Below are 20,603 nucleotides of genomic sequence, written 5' to 3' on the forward strand. Positions count from 1 at the left end.
AATGCATATTTTCCCACATGTATGTGTGTGAATGGGGTCCCGTGTGCATGATGACTATGTAGAGCCGAGAGAACAACTTTGAGTGTTGATCCTTGCCTTCTGACGTGTTTACGGGTCCCTTTGTTGTTTTTCTCTTTGTCTGCCAGGCTGACTGGTATATGCTTCCAGGGGTTCTCCTGTCTCTGCCCCCTGAGTCTCTTAGCATTGGGAACACAGATGTTTGTACTGTGTGCCCTGATTTTTTGTGCATGCTGAAGATTTGAACTCAGGTCTTCACGCTTGTATGACAAGCGCTGTTACGCACTGAGCCATCTCTTCAGCCTGCGGCTATCTTTTGGGAAGCCCCCACCCACACTTAGTGTATTCAAGCCTTTTTGTTTACTGGAAGAGGGAGCCTACTCTTGTGTCTGACTTGAAGGAAGTCTCAGAGAGAGATAACTGAGACTTCTCACAGCCTTCCTTGTTAAGTGGAGGCCGTGGTGGCCCTCCAAAGCCTGGTGGCCAGTGATGCGGTCTCAGAGAGGAGAGACCACTGTGGGCACCTGCACCAAAGGCTCAGCGGGCTCCCACTGTGTCACGTAACTACACTGTGAAAACAAGCTAGCTGTGGTTGGGCGTCACATATAATTCTGTTCACGGGACTGAGCCTCAGTAGTCCTGTGAACAAGCCCTGGAGTGTTGCAGAAGGCCAGAGTGAGAAGTCCGAGGCATGAGCCTCCAGTGCAGCTATCGCTGGTCCTAGGGCAAGGCACTTAGTCTCTGTACCTCTGACTTTCTTCTTTGTAAGACAAGGTTCATGCTCTTTCGCTAGGGACACTATGAAAATCAAGTAAGATGGCGTTAACTAAGGTGTTTAAGCAGTTAATGTTCCTAATCATTCTTAGACTGGGGGTATTGGGGACTTAGGGTATTTAATGATGTCCGTTTCCAGCCTTTGCTCACCAGCGTGTGCTTCACTCTGCAGGAAGTCTGGCGTCACTGACCACTACGCTCTGGATGACCACCATGCCCTCCACCTAACAAGGAAGGTTGTGAGGAGTCTCAATTATCAGAAGAAACTGGACGTGAGTAGGAAACCTTCTGTCTTTCCTTTCCCTGTGGAGAGCTTCGGCCGGTGCCCCCGAATCCTGTCTTTAAACAGAGTCTGTTTGTCCTGTCTGTAGGTTACCATCGAGCCTTCTGAGGAGCCTTTGTTCCCAGCCGATGAATTGTACGGGATCGTTGGTGCGAACCTTAAGAGAAGCTTTGATGTCCGGGAGGTATGTGGGAACGGGATCCAAGCCATGAGTCCAGCAGCCACCCTTAGGGTGTGTTCGTGCAGAGGGACAAGTGTGGGTCTCAGTAAGGAGCCCTATGATCCAGGAGCTCTGTCTTGGTGTCGTACCTGGTCTCTGGTCTGCAGTAAATACAACTGAGGAAGGACTCTCTGTGACTGGGGAGTTCTCACTGTACCGCAAGGATGCTAGGTTTGTTCATGGATGGGACTTGATGGTACCGTGGGCTGTGAGAATGATTGAGGGAAGTCGCACCATTTCCAACTGTTTTTCCTCAGTGTTCTTATTTTGCAAAATAGACAAAATGTCAGTAAGTTGTTGGAAGAGAAAAACATGCCTTTTTAGATCAGTATGACATTAGCAGAGTAGATGATTATAGTTGGAGACGTTGCTATGGTGACAGGTTGTGACACAGCCTTCTGTAATCCAGAGGGACAGTTTTCAGTGTTTGCTTAGAGTGTGTAGGCTTTGATTTTCTTCAGGTCTCCATAGCTGGCAGAATAAATTTTAAATTTAGGAAATCATCTTAATGAGATTCTATGCCAGAGGTTTAATATCTTAAAGTACTTTCCCCTTGACTATAAGACGATTTGATATTGGTTATGGAGTGGGGGGAGGGTAGCAAGCACAGAAAATAAAATAGAATTGCTTGTTCTGTCATTCAGAAAGAACAGCTAATATTTTGATATTTGCCTTGATCTGTTTATATAGTTAGCTCTTTATATCTGGGGGTTCTGTGTACACAGACGTCACCAACCACAACTCAGAAACCCTTGAAAGGGGTATTTTGTCTGCACTGCTCACATACAGATGTTTTTCTTCTTATCATTATTCCCTAACAGCATAGTACAATGGCTGTTCATGTGAAGCATTTGTCTTCTAGAGATGATTCAGAGTTTACAGGAATATGTACCTAAGTTATATGCAAATAGTTAGGCATTCAGTACAAGGGACTTCAGCATCTATGGATTTGGGTATGGGACATAGAACAAGTCCTCATGGATGAGGCATAGCTATATACATTTATATATAGTCTACATAATGTATTTTTGGTGTATGTATGTGTACACATATGTTTAATTTCCCCTGTGTATATAATCCTTTTAAAATTCTACTTTTTCTGGTGTAAATTACATATATTATTCCTTATCCTTAAAAAATAGTCTCAGCTGGGCAGTGGTGGCACATGCCTTTAATCCTAGCACTCGGGAGGCAGAGGCAGGCAGATCTTTGTGAGTTCGAGGCCAGCCTGGTCTACAAGAGCTAGTTTCAGGACAGGCTCCAAAGCTACAGAGAAACTCTGTCTCGAAAAACAAAAACAAAAAAACAAAACAAAACAAAATGTCTCCAGTAATCATTTCTCTATGGCTAACTCCCAGTTCTCACAGTGGTATCTGGCAACATGGTAGGCAGACTGTTTTTCTTTTCCTTTTGCGTGAATTGCTGAGGGTGTTGTTGTGCTGTAGAGATGTCTACAGATAGTTAAGCAATAGTTTGTTACTATGTTAAATCTTAGATTCTAGAGAAATTCCACTGGTTCTTCACTTTGGCGACATGACTCAGCTACAGACTTTAGAATTAGCTTTTAGCCCAGCTTCCAGTTAAATGCAGACAAAGAAAAGCATGGCACTCACAATCTGCCGTGATGGCTGAGAACCATCTTTTTAGAATAGCCACTTCTTCACTTAGCATTTCCTGTGTACATATTCCGAACACCAGAGGTGTGGAAGTGAACAGCAGACACCAACCCCTGCCTCATGTGCTTTTTATTGTGTTTTAATGGAATCTTCTAGCTTTTGCTGCTTCTTGCTGGCTATTTAGTCTGTTTCTATTTTTCCTATAGTAAATAAGCCTCACAGAGAGTCCTCGGTAGCCCATGGAGTTGCAGTAATGCCAGATGCTGAGCTGCAAAAGCTGGGCTTTGGGTCTTATTCTCTCAGTCAGATGCAGGGGGGACCTGACCTTTCTGAATATTGGTTTCTCCTGCTAGAATTGAAAATATTGTCCTATTAATTGTCTGCTCCTGATGTTTGAGTTCTTAAGTTCTTGAAGGTAATTAAGTACTTTATGGATAAGAGTGGTATTAATTAGAAAGCCAGTCAGAAGTGGTTTTACACTGTGACCCAGAAGAACGGCTGTGATGTGTTGATGGCTCGTCAAAAGGTTTGCGTGAAGAGATCTGCAGCACCAAAAGTTGTTTTGCTCCCATATTTAGGAAAATAACTAACAAGCAATTTAAAGCAAGCTTTTGCTGTCTGCAGAGAGAGAGATGCTGGTATGAGCCCCTCATTTTTCAGCGAAGGAAGCTTGAGTGTTAGAGAGTAATACGCACCCTCTCACTTGGGTTCTGGGGAAGCGTGGAGTAGGCTTTGTGTCTAAGAGTCTTCTATTTTGGTACTAGGGTTGAAGTCAGGGCCTCAAGCTTGCTGAGCATAGCTCTACTGAAAGACTCGTGTGGCGGAGACTCAAGGATAAACTCTAGAAATTTCTGCTCCTTTCGGATGAACAATATATGTAACTAGTCCTTCTACTGACTCATATTAAGAATCAATAAATGTCTATTGAGGCTTAATAGTAACAAGTTATTTTTTTAATCAGACGGTGTGCTTTAGTTATGACTTTAAAAGTTATCCTCTACAGAGGGTGGGGTCACGAGCAGGCTTAGGGGACGTCATAGACTGTTTGGAGGAGGGAGGCAGTGCTGGGGGTGGAACTCAGGCCTTTGAACAGGCTCATCAAGTACCGCACCCCTGAGCTGCATCCCCAGGTCCCTAATGGTTTCGTGATTAGTCTCCTCGTGGTAGAGCTGGAGTCAGAGCCCCTGTTTGTCTCAGCATCATCTTCACAGGTCCCTTTCCTACCAGTTCATCTCTCCCAGCTGTCAGACCCCTTCTTCATCTACTTGGTGGCATTGAGTAGATGGGAGTTGTTTTTTTTTTAATAAGTAACTTACCCTGGAACGTCTGGTCACATGTGGAGCCAACCAATATTCTGTGCTCCAAGCCCTTAGCTACGCTCTGGGTTTTCATGGACCCTTTGAACCCCTGCCAAGGCACTGAATCGAGCTCTCGGCCTAGCTGCCAGCCTCCAGATTCTCTGCAGTTCTCTTATGTGCAGTCTCTCTGTGGAGTTCATTCTGTATCACAGTGGGGGGGTGACTTGGGGCACTAACCATGCATGTCAAGGGAAATTCAAGCGGTGTTCTATGTGGCATGAGATTGAAAGTGACATCACTGTGAATTGCCTTCCTTATAAATCACTTCAACTGGACCCTCTGAATATGGCTGACAATGGAGGCTGACTGAGAAACCAATGATAATGGCACTGGGATTTGTCTCTACTGCACGTACTGGCTTTTTGGGATCCTATTGTCTTTGGATGCACACATTCCTAAACCTGGATGTAGTGGGGGCGGGGAGGGCCTTGGGCCTCCCACAGGGCAGGGCGCCTTGCCTTCTCTTGGGACTGTAGGGGGACAAAGGGGAGGGTGTGGGGGGGAGTGGGAAGGAAGTGGGAGGAGGGGAGGAAGTAGGAATTTTGATTGGTATTATTTATAAAGTAATAAAAAAGAGGAAAAATAAATAAGCACGGGTACATTCAGTATTCACTGGGTTGCCCTCCTGGCACTAAAATAAACAAACAAACAAAGAAATAAACAAATAATGACTTCACCACAGACATGCTTTCGTGATGTGATTTCTCAGTAGCCTTGTTACTTTTCCTCTTAGGTCATTGCTAGAATTGTGGATGGAAGCAGATTCAATGAGTTCAAGGCATTATACGGAGACACACTAGTTACAGGTACAAAGGTGAAGAGGTGAAAACCACGAACGTTTTCTGTTGCTTCCGAGTAAGTTGTCACTCGTCTCAGGGCTCCGTGCACCTGGCGTGAGCTTTGTTATCCACAAAGGCACACACGTGTGAGTCAGCGGCCAGCAGACGCCACTTCAGACCGAGGGTTTGGACCTGAATGGTTTCCTGCATCCAAAGAGCTTAAAATGACCGTGGCCAGATGCTGTTGCGTGGACTCTGTGCTCTGTGACTTTGTGGCCTCGCAGTAGCAGGAACAGAGAGCCTTTGTCATGCTTTTGTTCTCTGAGTAGCAATTGTTTCCACGTATTCAGCCTTGTTTCCTTGCTGTTTTACGCTGGTGCATCTGGGGCTTTTTGGAATGCGTGGCTTCACAGGAGGCTGTGGAGTGAGTTCAGTTTTTTCACAGCCTCCCTGTGGATAATTTTTGTTTTCTAAGTTTTATTTATTTTTTAATGGTATGGGCGTTTGCCTACATATATTTATGTATACGATGTACGTGCCTGGTGACTGTGGAGGCACAGGGCATCGGTTACCCTGGAACTGGAGTTCTAGGAAGTTGTGAGCTGTGGTGTGGGTGCTTGGAATTGAACCCGTGTCCTCTGCAAGAGCAGTAAGCATTCTTAACCTCAGAGCCATCTCTCCAGCTCTCTCTTAAGGGATGCAGTCAAACACTAGATTGAGAATGCAGGGCTGTGTGCCCTGTCAGGAAGAACAGTGTGTGTATAAGTTGTTCTTCAGTCTAAGGTGTTGACCCTTTGAAGGTCAACCTTTGAAGGAAACTGTTCCAAAGAGGTACTAGACCCAGAGTAACCTTTTAGTGGAAATGGCAGAACAATTTTTCTGTGAATTTTATTAGACTGTAAAAGGCCTGAAAATGCAGTAGTCACTCTGAATAAAACTTATCAGAACAGGAAAAGAGAAGCTACAAAAATCCAAACTGCAGCTGTACTTGGAGGCTTAGGCCTAAATCTTGGCAATTTCTCCTAGCTCAATTTATGAGTGAGAGAATGGTTCACGCGGAAGGGGAATTTATGCTTTTCTCTTTGGGTGTTTAAGTGATTAAGAGCTTTTTGTTTGATATATAGACGGGATTTGTCCGCCAGTGGTGCAGGATGTAGTCCTGAAACAAGCCAGGGCCTCTCTTCCTCCTCTAAGATGGATGGGTTGTCCCTGACATCTTCTTTAGTGTGTTTGCCTGGTACCTGCTAAGAGACTGACCCTCCTGTATCCCTGCATCAGTGACACAGCCAGTTCCCCCATCTCTGCTCCATTGTACTGGAATCCAAGTGAGGTTGGGGTCAGGGGAGGGACAGTTGAGTAGACTTGAAGGGGGAGAATGGACACCAGATGTCAAGATGCTCGGGTGTCTCTGCAAGCGCTTTAAGGTTTCCTCCAGCTTCCATACTCACGAGGAGGCCCAGAAGGTTTCTGTGACATCTTGGTTTTTGGTTTGGGTCAGTAGTAAAGGCCCTTCCTCCATGGAGAGGCTGGCACAAGTAGGAGTGTGTGCCCTACTCAGCCTGTGTACCTGTGCCTCGACCCCCACTCCCACCCCTACAGGACCTAGGGAGGGCTGAGCATGGAAGTGGTGAGGAGCCTGCAGGAATCGCACCAGGTGCTAGATTTCCATCCCTCTGTCAGCAGGGCAGGACCCAGGGTGGATCGCTGCACAAACCATTTGGAAGTTATCCCTCTTCCAATGCTTCTCAAGGGTCAATACACTCAGGACATTTATCATACATAGGCCTCCGGCTGGGCCTTTAGGCCTGAAAAACACAGAGAATCAAAGTGTGTTCTATCACAATAAAAAAAAAAAACATGGCAATTAAAATAAAAATCCAGGCAAGGCTAGAGTAAAGAGCAAGACCTTTCATTCAAAATTCAGCATTCTGACCCAATCCATATGCGGACATTATCTATCTGTCTGTCTGTCTATCATCTATCTATCTATCTATCTATCTATCTATCTATCTATCTATCGTGTGTGTGAGAGAGAGAGAAAGAAAGAGAGAGATATGCTTGGAGTTCCAGCTTTGTGGTGGGTAGCCTAGCTGTGTACTGGAGCCTAGAGGCTGGTCCAGGCAGAGGGCTTTGGCAGAAGGTGCCTTTGACTCACCGTCCAGGTATAGCTAGTAAGTTCCTGGGCTCTGAGCACCTGACACCTGTTTCCAGCTAGACTCAGAATTGATGGAAAGGGGAAAGAATTTGTCTCTAACCAAGTTTGTCTGGAGTGCAAAAATAATTAGCTTTTTCTGAAATCATCTTAAGCACCTGCCTCACAAAATGACAGGCTATGTTTTCCCCCTTCCCCGTATGTGCATATGGTGTATGTGTGTGTGTATAGGAGGGGGGTTGGTATCCTAATGGAAGTGTTGTCGGTGAGAGAGAGATGGTGCCCAGGAACAAAGAAGAAAAGATCAAAATATTCTTTTTAAAGAATCAAACTTTAAATAAACATTAAAATATTTAATTTTATTTAATTTAAATATTTAAATAAATATTTTAAAAGAAATATGTAGGGACACCCTGGTCTCTGGTACATTGGGGGCACTCACATGTGTGTTATATGCATATTTTGAATGAGTCATTTAATCAGACCAAGTAAACATAGATAACCCTACCTAGAGCAAGGGTTTTCAAGAAGCATAAACGAAACAAGAAAGCTTTGGAATAAAGAACTGTGACATGCGTTGTTTTATACCACAGGCGACCCCTATTCACTTTCCCTCGTTGGTCTCAAAAACCCTGAAAAGCATAACTTTCTTGTATGTGTTTTCTCTTGAGGATTTGCACGAATATTTGGATACCCCGTAGGCATCATTGGAAACAATGGAGTTTTGTTTTCTGAATCTGCAAAAAAGGCAAGTGCTGTTAAATGCAGGAAGATGTTATGCTTTAACATAGTTAATTTTGAGGGTCACATAATAAATGAAAATGTCCTTTATGAGAGCTTCATCGAGTTACCCGGATTTCTGAGCAAGCAGAATACCTGTGTGTGCTTGTTCTCGAGTGCTAGCGCTGGACACGGTTTCTATGGCAGCTTACGTCAACATGGTGTGAGGAGCCTGGTGCAGCAACCCCAGGAGGGGTTAGGATTATAATTGCTTGCAGGGAAGTACAGTAAGAAGGCAGGGAATTCTTGCCCTGAGAGCGTCGGAAGAAGGCATGGAATTCTTGCCCTGAGAGCATCTCATTCTACAGGCCCTCCATGCTGATATCCTATGTAGGTGGCTCTGAGATGTGACCTCTTGGGCCATCCTTTAACTTTATTTTTCTTTCGGGGAATGTGCAGGTAGTCGGTCATTGTCACTGCAGGTGTGGCATTGAATGGGGGAGCTCCCTAGTGCTCTGAATTTAGGGTTTGGTTTCAAGTTTATTGTCTCAGATTCGCCTAAGCTTGTGGAAATGTAACTCATGCACTGAACATTGTAACAGCAACAAGAAAGGTTTGTCTTCCCTTTTCAGTAAACAAAGCAGTTCCCCTTACTGATAGACAAACAGGCTTGCAAGTTCTTAGGTTAATCGGGGATGAATTTGTCTTTAAAGAAATGCTTTAGCAATAAAACTAATTTTTATATTCTGCTATTTATATAGTTTCCTCAACTCAATTATAAATGAAAACAAGATCAAAAGAAAATAGAAATTAGCCAAGCATGTAGTTTACTCCTGTGATCCTACATGTGGGAGGCGAGGGAAGGGAGTAGGCAGTTCAAGGCCAGCCTGAGCTGTATGGAGAGACCCTGCCTCAAAAAATTACCCATAATCACATTACAAAGGACCTTTAAGAGGTATTTTGGTGTTTTAAAAGATACCAAATGATCTTGAAATGCCAGCTTAAAGAACACACACATACATACACGTGCACGCAAGTATGTAGCGTCTCCGACTGGCGTGGCAGGATACCTGGTAGTTCATTTGTTTTAAAGAAAGGGTGTTTTATGCTGTGTTTACAGGGCGCTCACTTTGTCCAGCTGTGCTGCCAGAGAAATATCCCCCTGCTGTTCCTGCAGAACATCACCGGTGAGGAGTTTGTTTGCTCATATGTCCAGAACTGCCCTGTCCTCTGTGGCTCATGTGTTAATGTAGAGAGGATTCACGAATACAGAGTCGTCTGGGATTATCGTATGAGTTCTGAGTGAAGCAGTTTCCAAATCTTGTGTATCGCAAACTTTCAAATGGCTTCTCTTGACTCCTGTCCACCTCTCAACCGGGGAGCAGCGGGGTGTGCCCTGTCTTATCTGACACAGTCTCAGTATCCTAGTGATTCCAAGCACATGCTATGGGCATCTCTTTACCTTTCGCCATACAGTTAATTCTGTCTGAAATAACATTAATCAATTATCTATTCTTGGGGGGGGGGGTGTGCACACACATTAGAGGGCAGTGGTCAGCTTCAACTATTGTCCCTTAGGAGCTGTCCACCTTGTTTTTTGAGATAGGGTCTCTAAACTGGCTGACCAGTGATCTCTTTGGATCCTTCTATCCTGTCTTCCCAGCACTGGGAGTACCCCATGCCACCAGGCATTCTATGAGAGTGCCAGGGATGAAACTCCATCCTTGGGCCTCATGGAAAGCCCTTTATTGGCTGAACCATCTCCCCAGTCTTGAAGAGATGTCTTTTGAAAATGTTTGTTTGCATTAAAGCCTGGGGGTTTGCAGTTTTTTAGAGTGGCGTGACCTGTGTCCAGAGTGAGCTCCTCTATGCCTCTGAACGTTCCGTTCTGTAGATGATTGTAAGCTGGAGTGGGTTGATTTCAGGGGCCTCTTACTGTAGGGTTTAGAGCTTCTGTGCTCTGCCATTTTGTGTTGTTGCATGGTGTTAATGTAGACATGCATCTCAGATACACTGGCTACTAAGGAACTGCCTTTCTTTGGGACAAAGAGACTTTTATTTTTTTTAGACTGGGTTTTACTGTGTAGCCTAGGCTGGCCTTGAACAGAGTAACTAGACCAGATTAGCCTCAAACTCACAGAGATTCCCCTGGCTCCTCTGCCTTCTGGGTTCTAGGATAAAAGACGTGCACCACCACACCCAGCAACAGAGAGCCTTTTTAATTAGTTGTCACCATGTATACCATCCAGGTCGCTCAACTTTGAGCAGGTTCTTTTATTGCAGTGGTGCAAAATCCATTCTGTGTTGTGCTCATGTTCAAGGTAGGTTAGATGGTGTGTGTGTGTGTGTGTGTGTGTGTGTGTGTGTGTGTGTTGTTTTGTTTTCCAGTGTTGGGGGTAAAACCCAGGGCCTTAAGCATGCTAGATAAGTGCTCTGTCCTGACCTCACCCCCAGCCCTTGATGAACTTCAACAGGAATTAGTTTCAGATGGTGGCCTCAGAGTTCAGTGCATGGTGACAGAAACATCTCTGAAGTTCACTGCTTTTAGGGACCTCATTTCCGACGGTGACTCATCACCAGGAAGCTAAACATTTGCTTAGACAATTTTCCCATTTTCGCTTTGTTTTGCTTTGCTTGTGCTGTTTTTGGAGCAAAAGCTGAGTTTTGTTTTGTGCCATTGCATTTAAGGGACCTGTGAGATGCTGGCGTGCAGAAGAATGAATCTGGGGCTCGAGAGAGGCATCTTAGCTAGGGATGGAAGTGTAAGTTTGGTCAGACTGAATAGAGAAGAAGAGAAGGCTCAGGGAAGTCTTCAAGCAGCTTTGGTTTTTCTGTCCCTGTCCCCCTACTTTTTTGTTATGCAAACATTTTTTTTTTTTTTAAGGGAAACTAAGAACTCCCAAGAGTGGGAAGGACTCTCGGGGAAGAATTCTACCATTTTGTTTTGTTTTGTTTTTGTTTTCTACAGAGTTAAGAACATAAGGAGATAGAAACCATGACTGTACAGGGTTTTTGTGTTTGTGTGCTTGTTTGGTTTGTATGTGTGCATGTGTGAGTGCGTGCATGCCGGTATGTGCATGTTTACGTGGTAGGAAGGAAGATTTGAGAAAACCAAATGAAGTGGCCTTTTCTTTTGGAGGCAAATTTTGGTTGGTAAGGTGAGGGCTTGAAGAGAGCTGATTCTTGGGGGCAGCTGTGATAGAATGTTCTGGAGAGTCAAGATGCATCTAATAAAGCAGTTCTGAGCTGTTCCAAAGAGTGGCTGGAGTGACAGACCTCAGCAAAGGCAAGGGGCCTGCTGTGGTCCCTCCAGTTTCCCAGCGCATCCCGCTGTGGTCCCCTCACCCTGTGTCCCAGCGCATCCCGCTGTGGTCTCCCCAGTGTCCCAGCGCATCCCACTGTGGTCCCTCCAGTGTCCCAGCGCTTCCCACTGTGGTCTCCTCAGTGTCCCAGCGCATCCCGCTGTGGTCCCCCCACCCTGTGTCCCAGTGCATCCCGCTGTGGTCCCCCCCCCCGACCCTGTGTCCCAGCGCATCCTGCTGTGGTCTCCCCAGCGTCCCAGAGCATCCCTCTGTGGTCTCCTCAGTGTCCTGGCGCATCCCGCTGTGGTCTCCCCAGTGTCCCAGTGCATCCTGCTGTGGTCCCTCCCTCGGGATGCTGGACTGAATTTGATGACATGATGCTGGGGATGTGCCCACCAATGACACAGTCAGTCAGACAAGGAAGTCTACATATGTAGGGGAAAGAACTGCCTCCCCCAGAGCCTCAGGCTGGGAGGAAGAAAGCCATTGAAACCTGACTTCATGGTTCTCAGAGAGAAGGATGGCCCCTGTCGTAGAATGCATGCTACAGCTGCAGAGTGCTTTCCTCTGAGCTGGGGCTTGAGAAAACAGAGGAATTCTATAATTACCAAGGAAAACCATTTTTTAAATTTTGCTGTTGAGCCCCTGGCAGGGACTCGGCCTCCCCATGAAACATTAATCTTCATTTCATCAAAGTTTAAAGCAGTACTGCCAAAGGAGCAGTCTTTATTTTAAACCAGGTCAGTGGATATGGAAGCCTTCCAGGCTGGCTGGCCGGGCGGGACCTTTCCTGTGGCCTTGTCGCAGTCTCTCCCGTCAAGCCTCAGCTTTGAGATGCTTTCCTGATGAGGGATTGCTTCTGTCTGTGGCTTGAAGATCTGTGTGTATTGAAACAAAGTGTCTTAAGGACATCCGAGGGGAGGAATTTTCATTTCCACCCTTTCAAGCACACGCTGGAGTTAGTGTCAGAAGTGTCATAGTATAGTTGGTTTAAGCCAGGACTTGATCAGGAATTGATTCCTGTGTGCGCATCCGTTGCTCAAGGCTGTGTTTTTGTTCTCTTTCCTAGGATTCATGGTTGGTAGAGACTATGAAGCTGAAGGGATTGCTAAAGATGGTGCCAAGATGGTGGCTGCTGTAGCCTGTGCCAAAGTGCCTAAGATCACTGTCATTATTGGGGGATCCTATGGGGCTGGAAACTACGGCATGTGTGGCAGAGCATACAGGTGGGGGGGCGCCACAGCCTTCTTTGAAAGAATTGCAGATGGTCATGTTAAAGCCAGGCGGTGGTGGTACATGCCTGTAATCCTAGATCTTAGTGGGTGGAGACAAGGGATCGAGAGTTCAAGGCCAGCCTTGCTATATAGCAAATTTGACACCTGCTTGGGCTACAGAAGACCCTGTATGCAAACAAAACAAAAGTAAACAATCAGTTTATTCCAGACCTGGGGTCTGAAATGACACTCAGCACACTTAGCCTTTAATCTGGAGTGGGCTCAGTTTACAGGCCTTTGCCACCATGCCTGACTGCACTGGACAAGCATGGACAAGCATGATGATTCCTTTCTTTCTCCCCAGCCCAAGATTTCTCTACATGTGGCCAAATGCACGTATCTCGGTGATGGGCGGAGAGCAGGCAGCCACCGTGCTAGCCACCGTGGCAAAAGACCAGAAGGCACGGGAGGGAAAGCAGGTGGGTGACCCCTTCCTTGTGTGGGTCTGGCTGTCACTGGCAGAGCACCCAGGCTACCTGTGCGCCCTCGGGGAGGGTATTGAGGCTCCACTCCCTGGTCCTAAGCATGCTGGGCAAGCATGGGACCACCAACCTGTACCTGCAGCCCCAGAAATTCCTGAGTACTGGACACAGACACACTGGCTTCTTACTCTTCTGTAACTGGTGAGATCTCAGGAAATCCATTTACTCCTTTTTGGCCCCATAGCTATGTGTTCTTGTTGTGGCTTATGTGCACTATTATCTCATCAGATGATATGATGGGACACCTACTTGGTGTGTGACCATGGGCTTTGCCCTCCCAGCAGGGATCATGTGGTCAGTGATGGGGTCTGCAGAACTGGGATGGTGCAAAGCCACTCGTGTCTCTCACCCCTCCTTGTCTTTGTGTGTGTGTGTGTGTGTGTGTGTGTGTGTGTAATTGCACACATTCATGTATGAGAATGTCAGTGCATGGGAGGTCAGGATAACCTCTGGTATTGTCCTTACCTTTCACCTTGTTTAGACAGGGTCTCTTTTGTTGTTTTTCTGCTGGGTACGTGAGGCCAGCTCTCTTGTGAGCTTTCACGGAGTCTCCTGTCTCCCTTCTCATCTCCCCATAGAAGTTCTGGGATTGCAATTTGTGCTGCATGTCCAGCTGTTACATGGATTCTAGGGATTGAATTCAGGTCCTCGTGGTTTTTGCTGCAAGGGCTTTTACCTACTAAACTCTCTCCCCAGCCTGCCTCTTTGTCTCGACCTGGCAGCAGGAACTCTGTAGACTTAAGTTGGTGTCTTAAATTCACTTTAGTGCCAGCTAAAGCTAAGTGGTAGCTTTGCTTTGTGCGTGTGCCTGGGTGGAGGAGACCAAACTGGGTGCTGTTGCTACTGTAGGTGGTGGAGTAAGTCCGTCTGGTGTTTTGAAGGAATGTTTGAACTTGAGCAAACAAAACAGTTCCTTGCTAAGTAACCAGTCTTCGGTTCATTTGATGTTTAGATATTTAAATCATTCCTTTTCATATATGCAAAGGCAGTGTCAGAGGGTCTCCCAGTGGCTATTCACCTCTACACTTAAGTGTGTGTGTGAGAAAGGGTGAGGCTTGCGTGAAGTAAGTTTTTTAAGTATAGCTGTTTATTTGCTTATTGATTTTGGTGCCGGGGGTTGAAGTCAAATGCTAGGCAAGTGGTGTACATCCCTAACCCAAGAATATTTCTAAGTTGAAAAACGTATTCTCCTATAATTCTCCTATAAAGATCTAGGATGAAAGGTGTGCTCCACTGTGCCTGGTCTTCTCCATCTTGTTGGTTTCTCTGTGTTGCCCTGGCTGTTCTGGAACTTGCTCTGGAGATCAGAGAGATCCACCTGCCTCTGCCTCCCAAGTGTGCTAGACTTAAAGGTGTTAGCCACCACACTGGCCCTTCTTTTTAGCTTGAGATTGTTAAAGCATTTTAATTATATGATATGACTTATATCCACTATTGTACCCTGGTGGAACACAGTGACGTGTGACATCTTGGTTTTAGCTTTGTGTTGTATGGCCTCAGTGTGGTGTCTTTGATGACGGCCAAACCTTGTCCCAGGCAAGATCATATATGTTAAAGCATCATTTGCAGTCTGTCTCTGTGCAAACGTTAGTTGCACCCTAATGGTTCACAGAGCGCATCTCTATCCAGAGGAGTCAGTCCCAGGGACGCTGACTTCCTGTCTCTTTTCTTTCAGTTCTCCAGTGCTGAGGAGGCAGCTTTGAAAGAGCCTATCATTAAAAGGTTTGAAGAGGAAGGAAACCCTTACTACTCCAGTGCAAGGTGAGTGCAGGCCTTCTCTCTGCCCCTGAGGGGACTCCTGGCATCTGGGGCAGCAGCTTCACAGAGACCTGAGCTCTTGGGATAGTTGACCTTCAAAGGGCATTAATATAGTGTCTGGCTAGGCGTGATGGTGCAAACCAGATATCCTGCCATTTGGACATCTCTGGCAGGAGAATTGAAGTTTGAAGTCAGCCTGTGCTGTATAAAAGACCTTGTTTAAATAACAAAACTATTGCCTGGATAAACGGGTTATTCTTACACTATCATTCATTCATGCTAAACTGCCATCCCCTCCCAGGCTTTTTTGCTCTGTAGCTCCACCTCCGTTTCCTACACAGCCCACCCCAGTTAGGGTATCCACAGAGTGGTGTGGCCCTGTAGCCAGAGGTGGACCTTGTAAGAAGCTGAGACTAAGGGTCCTAATCCTTACATATTCCGGAGCTGCTCCTAATCTCTGCTTAAGCACATGGATTTCCGTGTGGCCCTCCTGGTGGTTTGGCCGCCCCCTTGCTTTAAGCAGGAGACTGACTGATCACCGATTGGCACTGGTTAACAAGTGTGCTTGCATGCTCAGAAGGTGATTAGTCACAGCCGGGGTCCACATGTCAGTGCCAAGTAATTACCTCAGACACCATTGCGGCGGCTGTTGGCTGTTTGTTTTCTGCGCGGCATAATCATAATGAGGTAATAAATTCTCGCTGTCTGTCCCAGCTGGAGACTGCTGGTACAGGCTTTCAGATGGTTTTTCCAATGACTGTAATGTTCAGCGTTATGAAGACTAATCTAAGCCATGTCTTCTTTCTTCCCTTGGGCAGAAGAAGAAAAGAATAAATACCAGTGTCTTCTAAAATTAGGTTATGCTTTGAATCATGCCCTTTACTGGTAAGGGCAGACTGGAGAGAAGGGGGGAAGAAAATAGAAAGCTTAGAATCCGTTTCAGTCATTGGAATTCATCCCCGTGGCCAGCATTGCTCTTGGCAGTGGAGTACAAAGACTAAAGTGTATTGTTAATCAGTTTGAGTTCAAATAATAACATCTGAGATTTGTTGTTGTTTGACAACAGGATTTTATTACCACCCAAACTGGCTGAGTAAGAACTGGCTAAGTGTCAGGATGATCTTGAACTCCTGAGCCCCCTCCCTGTTTCCACCTCTGGGATGACAGGTGTTGCTCAGGTGTCCCCAGCACAGTTTCTGCAGTGCTGGGACTGGGGTCAAACCCAGGGCCTCTAGCATGGTAGATCAGCACTCTACCATCTGAGCTATGCCTTGAGCGTATTTGTGTGCTGCGTACCATGGCCCTGGTCTGCGCTCTGTGCGCTAGACCCCAGTTTGCGAGCTTTGGGCAAGGGGCTGGAGGTTGAGAACACAGACGCAGAGACAGACCAACACGCAGACCTTTAAACACTGATACCAAAGCCCCTCTTTATTAGCACCATGTAGGCTTAAATACACTGCAGTCAATGGCCAACAGGTGAAAATCCCATCCTCTGAGCCTCTAAGTGTAGTAGTTGGAGCGGCAGGCTGCGTCCCCTCACCCGGCCGCCCGCCCGGCTAGCTTTACCCGAAATAATTACATGGAAACTGTATTCTTTTAAACACTGCTTGGCCCATTTCTATCTAGCCTCTTCTTGGCTAACTCTCGCACCTGGACTAGCCCATTTCTAACTGTAGCCCACGAGCTGGCTTACCAGGAATGATCTTAACCTGTGTCTGCCTGGAGTGGGAGAATCATGGCGACTCTCTGACTCAGCTTCTTTCTCCCAGCCTTCCGTTCTGTTTACTCCACCCACCTAAGGGTGGGCCTATTAAATGGGCCTAGCAGTTTCTTTATTGCTTAACCAATGAAATCAACAGATTGATATATGACACCCCCACATCATCTAAGCTAGGCACAGCTTCTAGTAACTTTAATTAGAAGGTTCTAGGAGGGAAGAGCAGCTGAAGGCCAGGACTCATTAATCCCAACATTTGTGAGTTTTCAAAAAGCCTGTTTGCCTTCATGCTATTTGTATATATGTATGTATATATATGTTTTCACCCCACAGACAAATATTGTGAAGGTCATTGGTTCATTTAATTAGCAACAAAGTACTTTATAATCTTTGGTTTGAGCAACAAAGATGCACCCCACTTTGTCATAGTGCAAACAGACATTTAGTGGTAGCAGCCAGCAGAGGTAGAGGAGCTGCAGGGAGCCATGTGAGAGATCTAAAATAAATACAAAGCACATAGATATGCTCACTGGCAGTGCTTCCCAGGAAGGTTTGGCTGAAATGCTCAGGGCCAGTTGCACTTGAAAGACAGAGACTTTTATATGAGCCATGAACTTGTTTTTTGATGCCTAAAATGAGTCATCTTTTGGGAAAGATTGCACCCTTTATTATTGTCATGCTAACGTTAATATTTGTTAATAGGTTACATTCCAGGTATCAGTGAGCATGGCTGAATAGATATATCTTTGGGAATATATTTAGAAAGTCGGGAGGGTTTGTCTATTAATTTACAGGTGCTTAATCGTGCTGTTGAAACAGCTGTTGGCCTGTAGGCAGCAACCTTCTCCTACAGGTGATTTCCAAGCTGGCTTGGAATGTTCTCATGTTTGGTCAAGCCCAGATTAACAGTTGTTCCCTGGCTTCCTTAGACTTGAACATGGTAGAAGCCAGCTGTCTGGATTATCTCCTATGATTAGAGCCTCTGTTTCATTGCCTGTTTTCCTGGGGGGCTTCATTGCTTAGTGCCAGCACTGGTGCTTCCTTTCCGGCACACAGGACATCGCTCAAGTGTTGCACTCCAGCTTTCCCAGGCCTTTGATTGAACCTCTTCCTTGGGCAATTCTTCAAGTCACTAACAAGCCCTTCCCTCATTGCTTGGAGGATTCTGTTGCTCTCAGGCTCCCAAGGGATAACCAGTCCACCTACCTGTTCACAGTCCCCAAAACAGCCTTCTGTACATTGGCCATTGATATACAGGGTCCCTGTGATGATTGTTTTATGAGCAAAGATGCAGTTCCTGGCTGCCTGTGTTTAATAATCTCTGTGACATCCAGACGCTAGACACATCTGGGTAGAGAAGGGGAAACCGCCGCTCACTAATAACCCCCACAGGGTGGCATTCCTCATTTGGCCAGGGCCTCACATCCACAGAAGGCTGAGGCAGGAGGATCACCGCAAGTTCCAGGCAAACCTGGTCTATAGAGTGAGACCAGTCTTTTCAAAAAAAGTCTAACAAACAATTAAAAAGAGTCAAAAAAGTATTATTTCTCATTCGTTTTTCTTTATGCATTTGAGAATGCCAATGAAAACAAACTAAAGTCTCTACTCAAAGGTTTTTCTTTAAAGCAGTTTAAGGTTTTTTTTAATTTTTTTTATTGTAACACAAAAATGAAGAATGGCATTTTAAATTACGTATTTTATTAATAAAATGTAGCGAGGCTTATGCAGTGATTTTCGAGTTGCTAAGAGTTTTGGGTAATGTGCTTTTTGCTGTAAGGTCACTGGGTTGTGTTTATGGGACTCCCCACGTTAAAGAAAAAAGCAGATCAACATGATTGTTACATTTCTGTGAGTAGCAAAGGAACAGGAAGTCTTATAAAGAAAAGCCTGAAGCTCCGCCTGGCATCCCTGGTTGTGAGCACTGTCTTTCTTAGTTCCGGGCTCAAACTTGACTTCCGGTTGGTGACTCCAGTAAGCAGGCACTAGTCAAGAGCTCTCTCTCTCTCTCTCTCTCTCTCTCTCTCTCTCTCTCTCTCTCTCTGTGTGTGTGTGTGTGTGTGTGTGTGTGTGTGCGTGTGTGTATCCTCTCAGTGATTCTGAGCATGACAAGGAGGGATGGCGGCTTCATGACTGAGTCACAGTGACCATTCTCCTCTTTCCACAGGCTGTGGGATGATGGGATTATTGATCCTGTGGACACCAGGCTGGTTCTGGGACTCAGCATCAGTGCAGCCCTCAATGCACCCATCCAGAAGACTGACTTCGGCATCTTCAGAATGTAGCCAGGATACAGAACATGTTGCCACACATGCAAAAATCAACATGTGTGACTAAAGCCTTAAAACTTGGGATTTACTGGACATGTGACTGTCACAGGAATTCTTCTCTTAACAGTATGTTGCACTTTTTAATTGTAAAAATCAGTGAGAATATCTGCTTGATGAGCTTTGACTTTTTAAGATTTTCCTTGAAGATATTTTCCATGGCTCATTTTTATCACCCATGAAATGAAGAGAGTAATTTGCAATTATCCGTGAGTACCACAAATATGAAAATAAAACTCTAATCTATCTATTCAAGGGTTGTTGAGATGATTTATATAAAATTGTATTACCCCTGAAGTGGTTGGTCTATTAATTACATTTGATATTTCAGCACCCTTGTGTGTATGTGCACATGTATGTGTGTGTGCATGTGTTTTTGTGCTTGTGTGTACATGTAGCCATCAAAGACCAACTTTAGGCGTTGTGGCATTGTTTCTCAGGAGCTATCCATACTGTTTTTAAGCTTCATTTTATTTTTGTTTATGTGTATATGTTCTAAGTGTGTGTTTTGTGGTAGGAGGACAACAGCACAGGCTGTCCTGGTGCTGTGGTCACAGGGAGCTCTGAACCTCTTAGTGTGGGTGCTGGGGACCGAACCCAGGTCCCCGGGATGATGAGCAGCAAGTACTCTTAACCACTGAGCTGTCTCTCCAGCCCCATGCACCTCGTTCTTTGAGACAGGCTCTCACTGAGTCTAGAGTTAACTGCTTCAGAGAGGCTGGCTTGCTGGGGAACCCCTGGATTCCTCCTGCGTCTGCTCCTTGCCACTGCAAGTATGCCCCACCACACCTGACTTTGTGGGTTCTAGAGGTAAAATTGGGTTCCTTCCCATTCTTGCGTGGCAAACACAGTATCTACTGAGCCATCTCCTCAGCCTTCAGCACACTCACTCTGAAGAAGCCACCATCCCATCTCCGTAGGAATCAAACTTGCCACTGCATGTACTCCAGGCTGCTTTCCCCTCCATTCCATTCTCCCCTCTGTCATTTCCAGGCTCTACTGCCCACAACCTTCCCCAAGGTCACCTGACCTCCATATTGCCGACACGCGGCAGCTGGTTCTTTTTTCTGCCCTCACCAGATGATGGGACTTGGTAGCATCCTCTTTGCTTGAACACTGCCCTTTGAAATGCTGTCCTTAGCTTTGATGGTGTGACCCTGAGTTTCCTACCAACCTCATTAGCTCCCTCTGTAAGGTGTTTCCCCTTGAGATCTATTCTCCCTCACTTTATCTTAATTTTCATTCTTGTGCTAAACTATTCAAATAGCACAAGTATTCTTTTTTATTATGATAAGATAAAGTGTATAACTTTGGCTACTTTTCAGTGAATAGTTCGGTGGCATTAAGTGCCTTTACAGTGCAACCATTCCCATCATCCATTTCTAGGACCTCATCATCGCCAGCTGACTGCCTGTACTGAGTAAACAGTAGTTCCCATTTCCCTTTCCCCTCAGCTTCCAGCTCATCTTGTTTTTTGAAGTGTTTTTTTTTTTTAATTTTATGTGCATTGCTGTTTTGTCTGCATTCATGTCTGTGTGAAGGTGTGGATCCTCTGGAACTGGAGTTACAGATGGGTGTGAGCTGCCATGCAGGTTCTGGGAATTGAACCCTGGTCCTCTGGAAGAGCAGCCAGTGCGGAGCCATCTCACCAGCTCTCATCTTCTCTTTAAACAGATTTCTCGTGTCCATGATTCCTCCTGGGCTCTTCCAATCTCATGACTTCCAGATGCTATCTAGGAACCACCTGCAGTTCTTACCCCACCTTTCCTCCGAGTTCAGATTTGCACATACCCAGCAGTTTATTGGGTATCGAGGGGTGCCGCGTA

The 20,603-nt window shown here is 45.7% G+C and overlaps 1 protein-coding gene across 1 annotated transcript in view; it reads left to right on the top strand.

The window, feature by feature from the left end:
* Mccc2 (methylcrotonyl-CoA carboxylase subunit 2) overlaps positions 1-19,032 on the top strand; it is a 64,094-nt gene extending 45,062 nt beyond the window's left edge. Inside the window, exons 9-17 of the mRNA XM_041663793.1 lie at positions 965-1,064; positions 1,164-1,259; positions 5,003-5,075; positions 7,872-7,948; positions 9,041-9,107; positions 12,292-12,448; positions 12,801-12,915; positions 14,654-14,739; positions 18,618-19,032. Coding sequence (XP_041519727.1) covers positions 965-1,064; positions 1,164-1,259; positions 5,003-5,075; positions 7,872-7,948; positions 9,041-9,107; positions 12,292-12,448; positions 12,801-12,915; positions 14,654-14,739; positions 18,618-18,735 — 889 coding nt within the window. The 3' untranslated portion in view covers positions 18,736-19,032. The remainder of the gene's footprint in view (positions 1-964; positions 1,065-1,163; positions 1,260-5,002; positions 5,076-7,871; positions 7,949-9,040; positions 9,108-12,291; positions 12,449-12,800; positions 12,916-14,653; positions 14,740-18,617) is intronic.
* Positions 19,033-20,603: the final 1,571 nt, after the last annotated feature.

This window comes from Microtus oregoni, unplaced genomic scaffold (assembly GCF_018167655.1).
Source record: "Microtus oregoni isolate MIOR12 unplaced genomic scaffold, Mior012 000014F_ref0000157, whole genome shotgun sequence".
In the NCBI taxonomy this organism is placed as follows: domain Eukaryota; kingdom Metazoa; phylum Chordata; class Mammalia; order Rodentia; family Cricetidae; genus Microtus; species Microtus oregoni.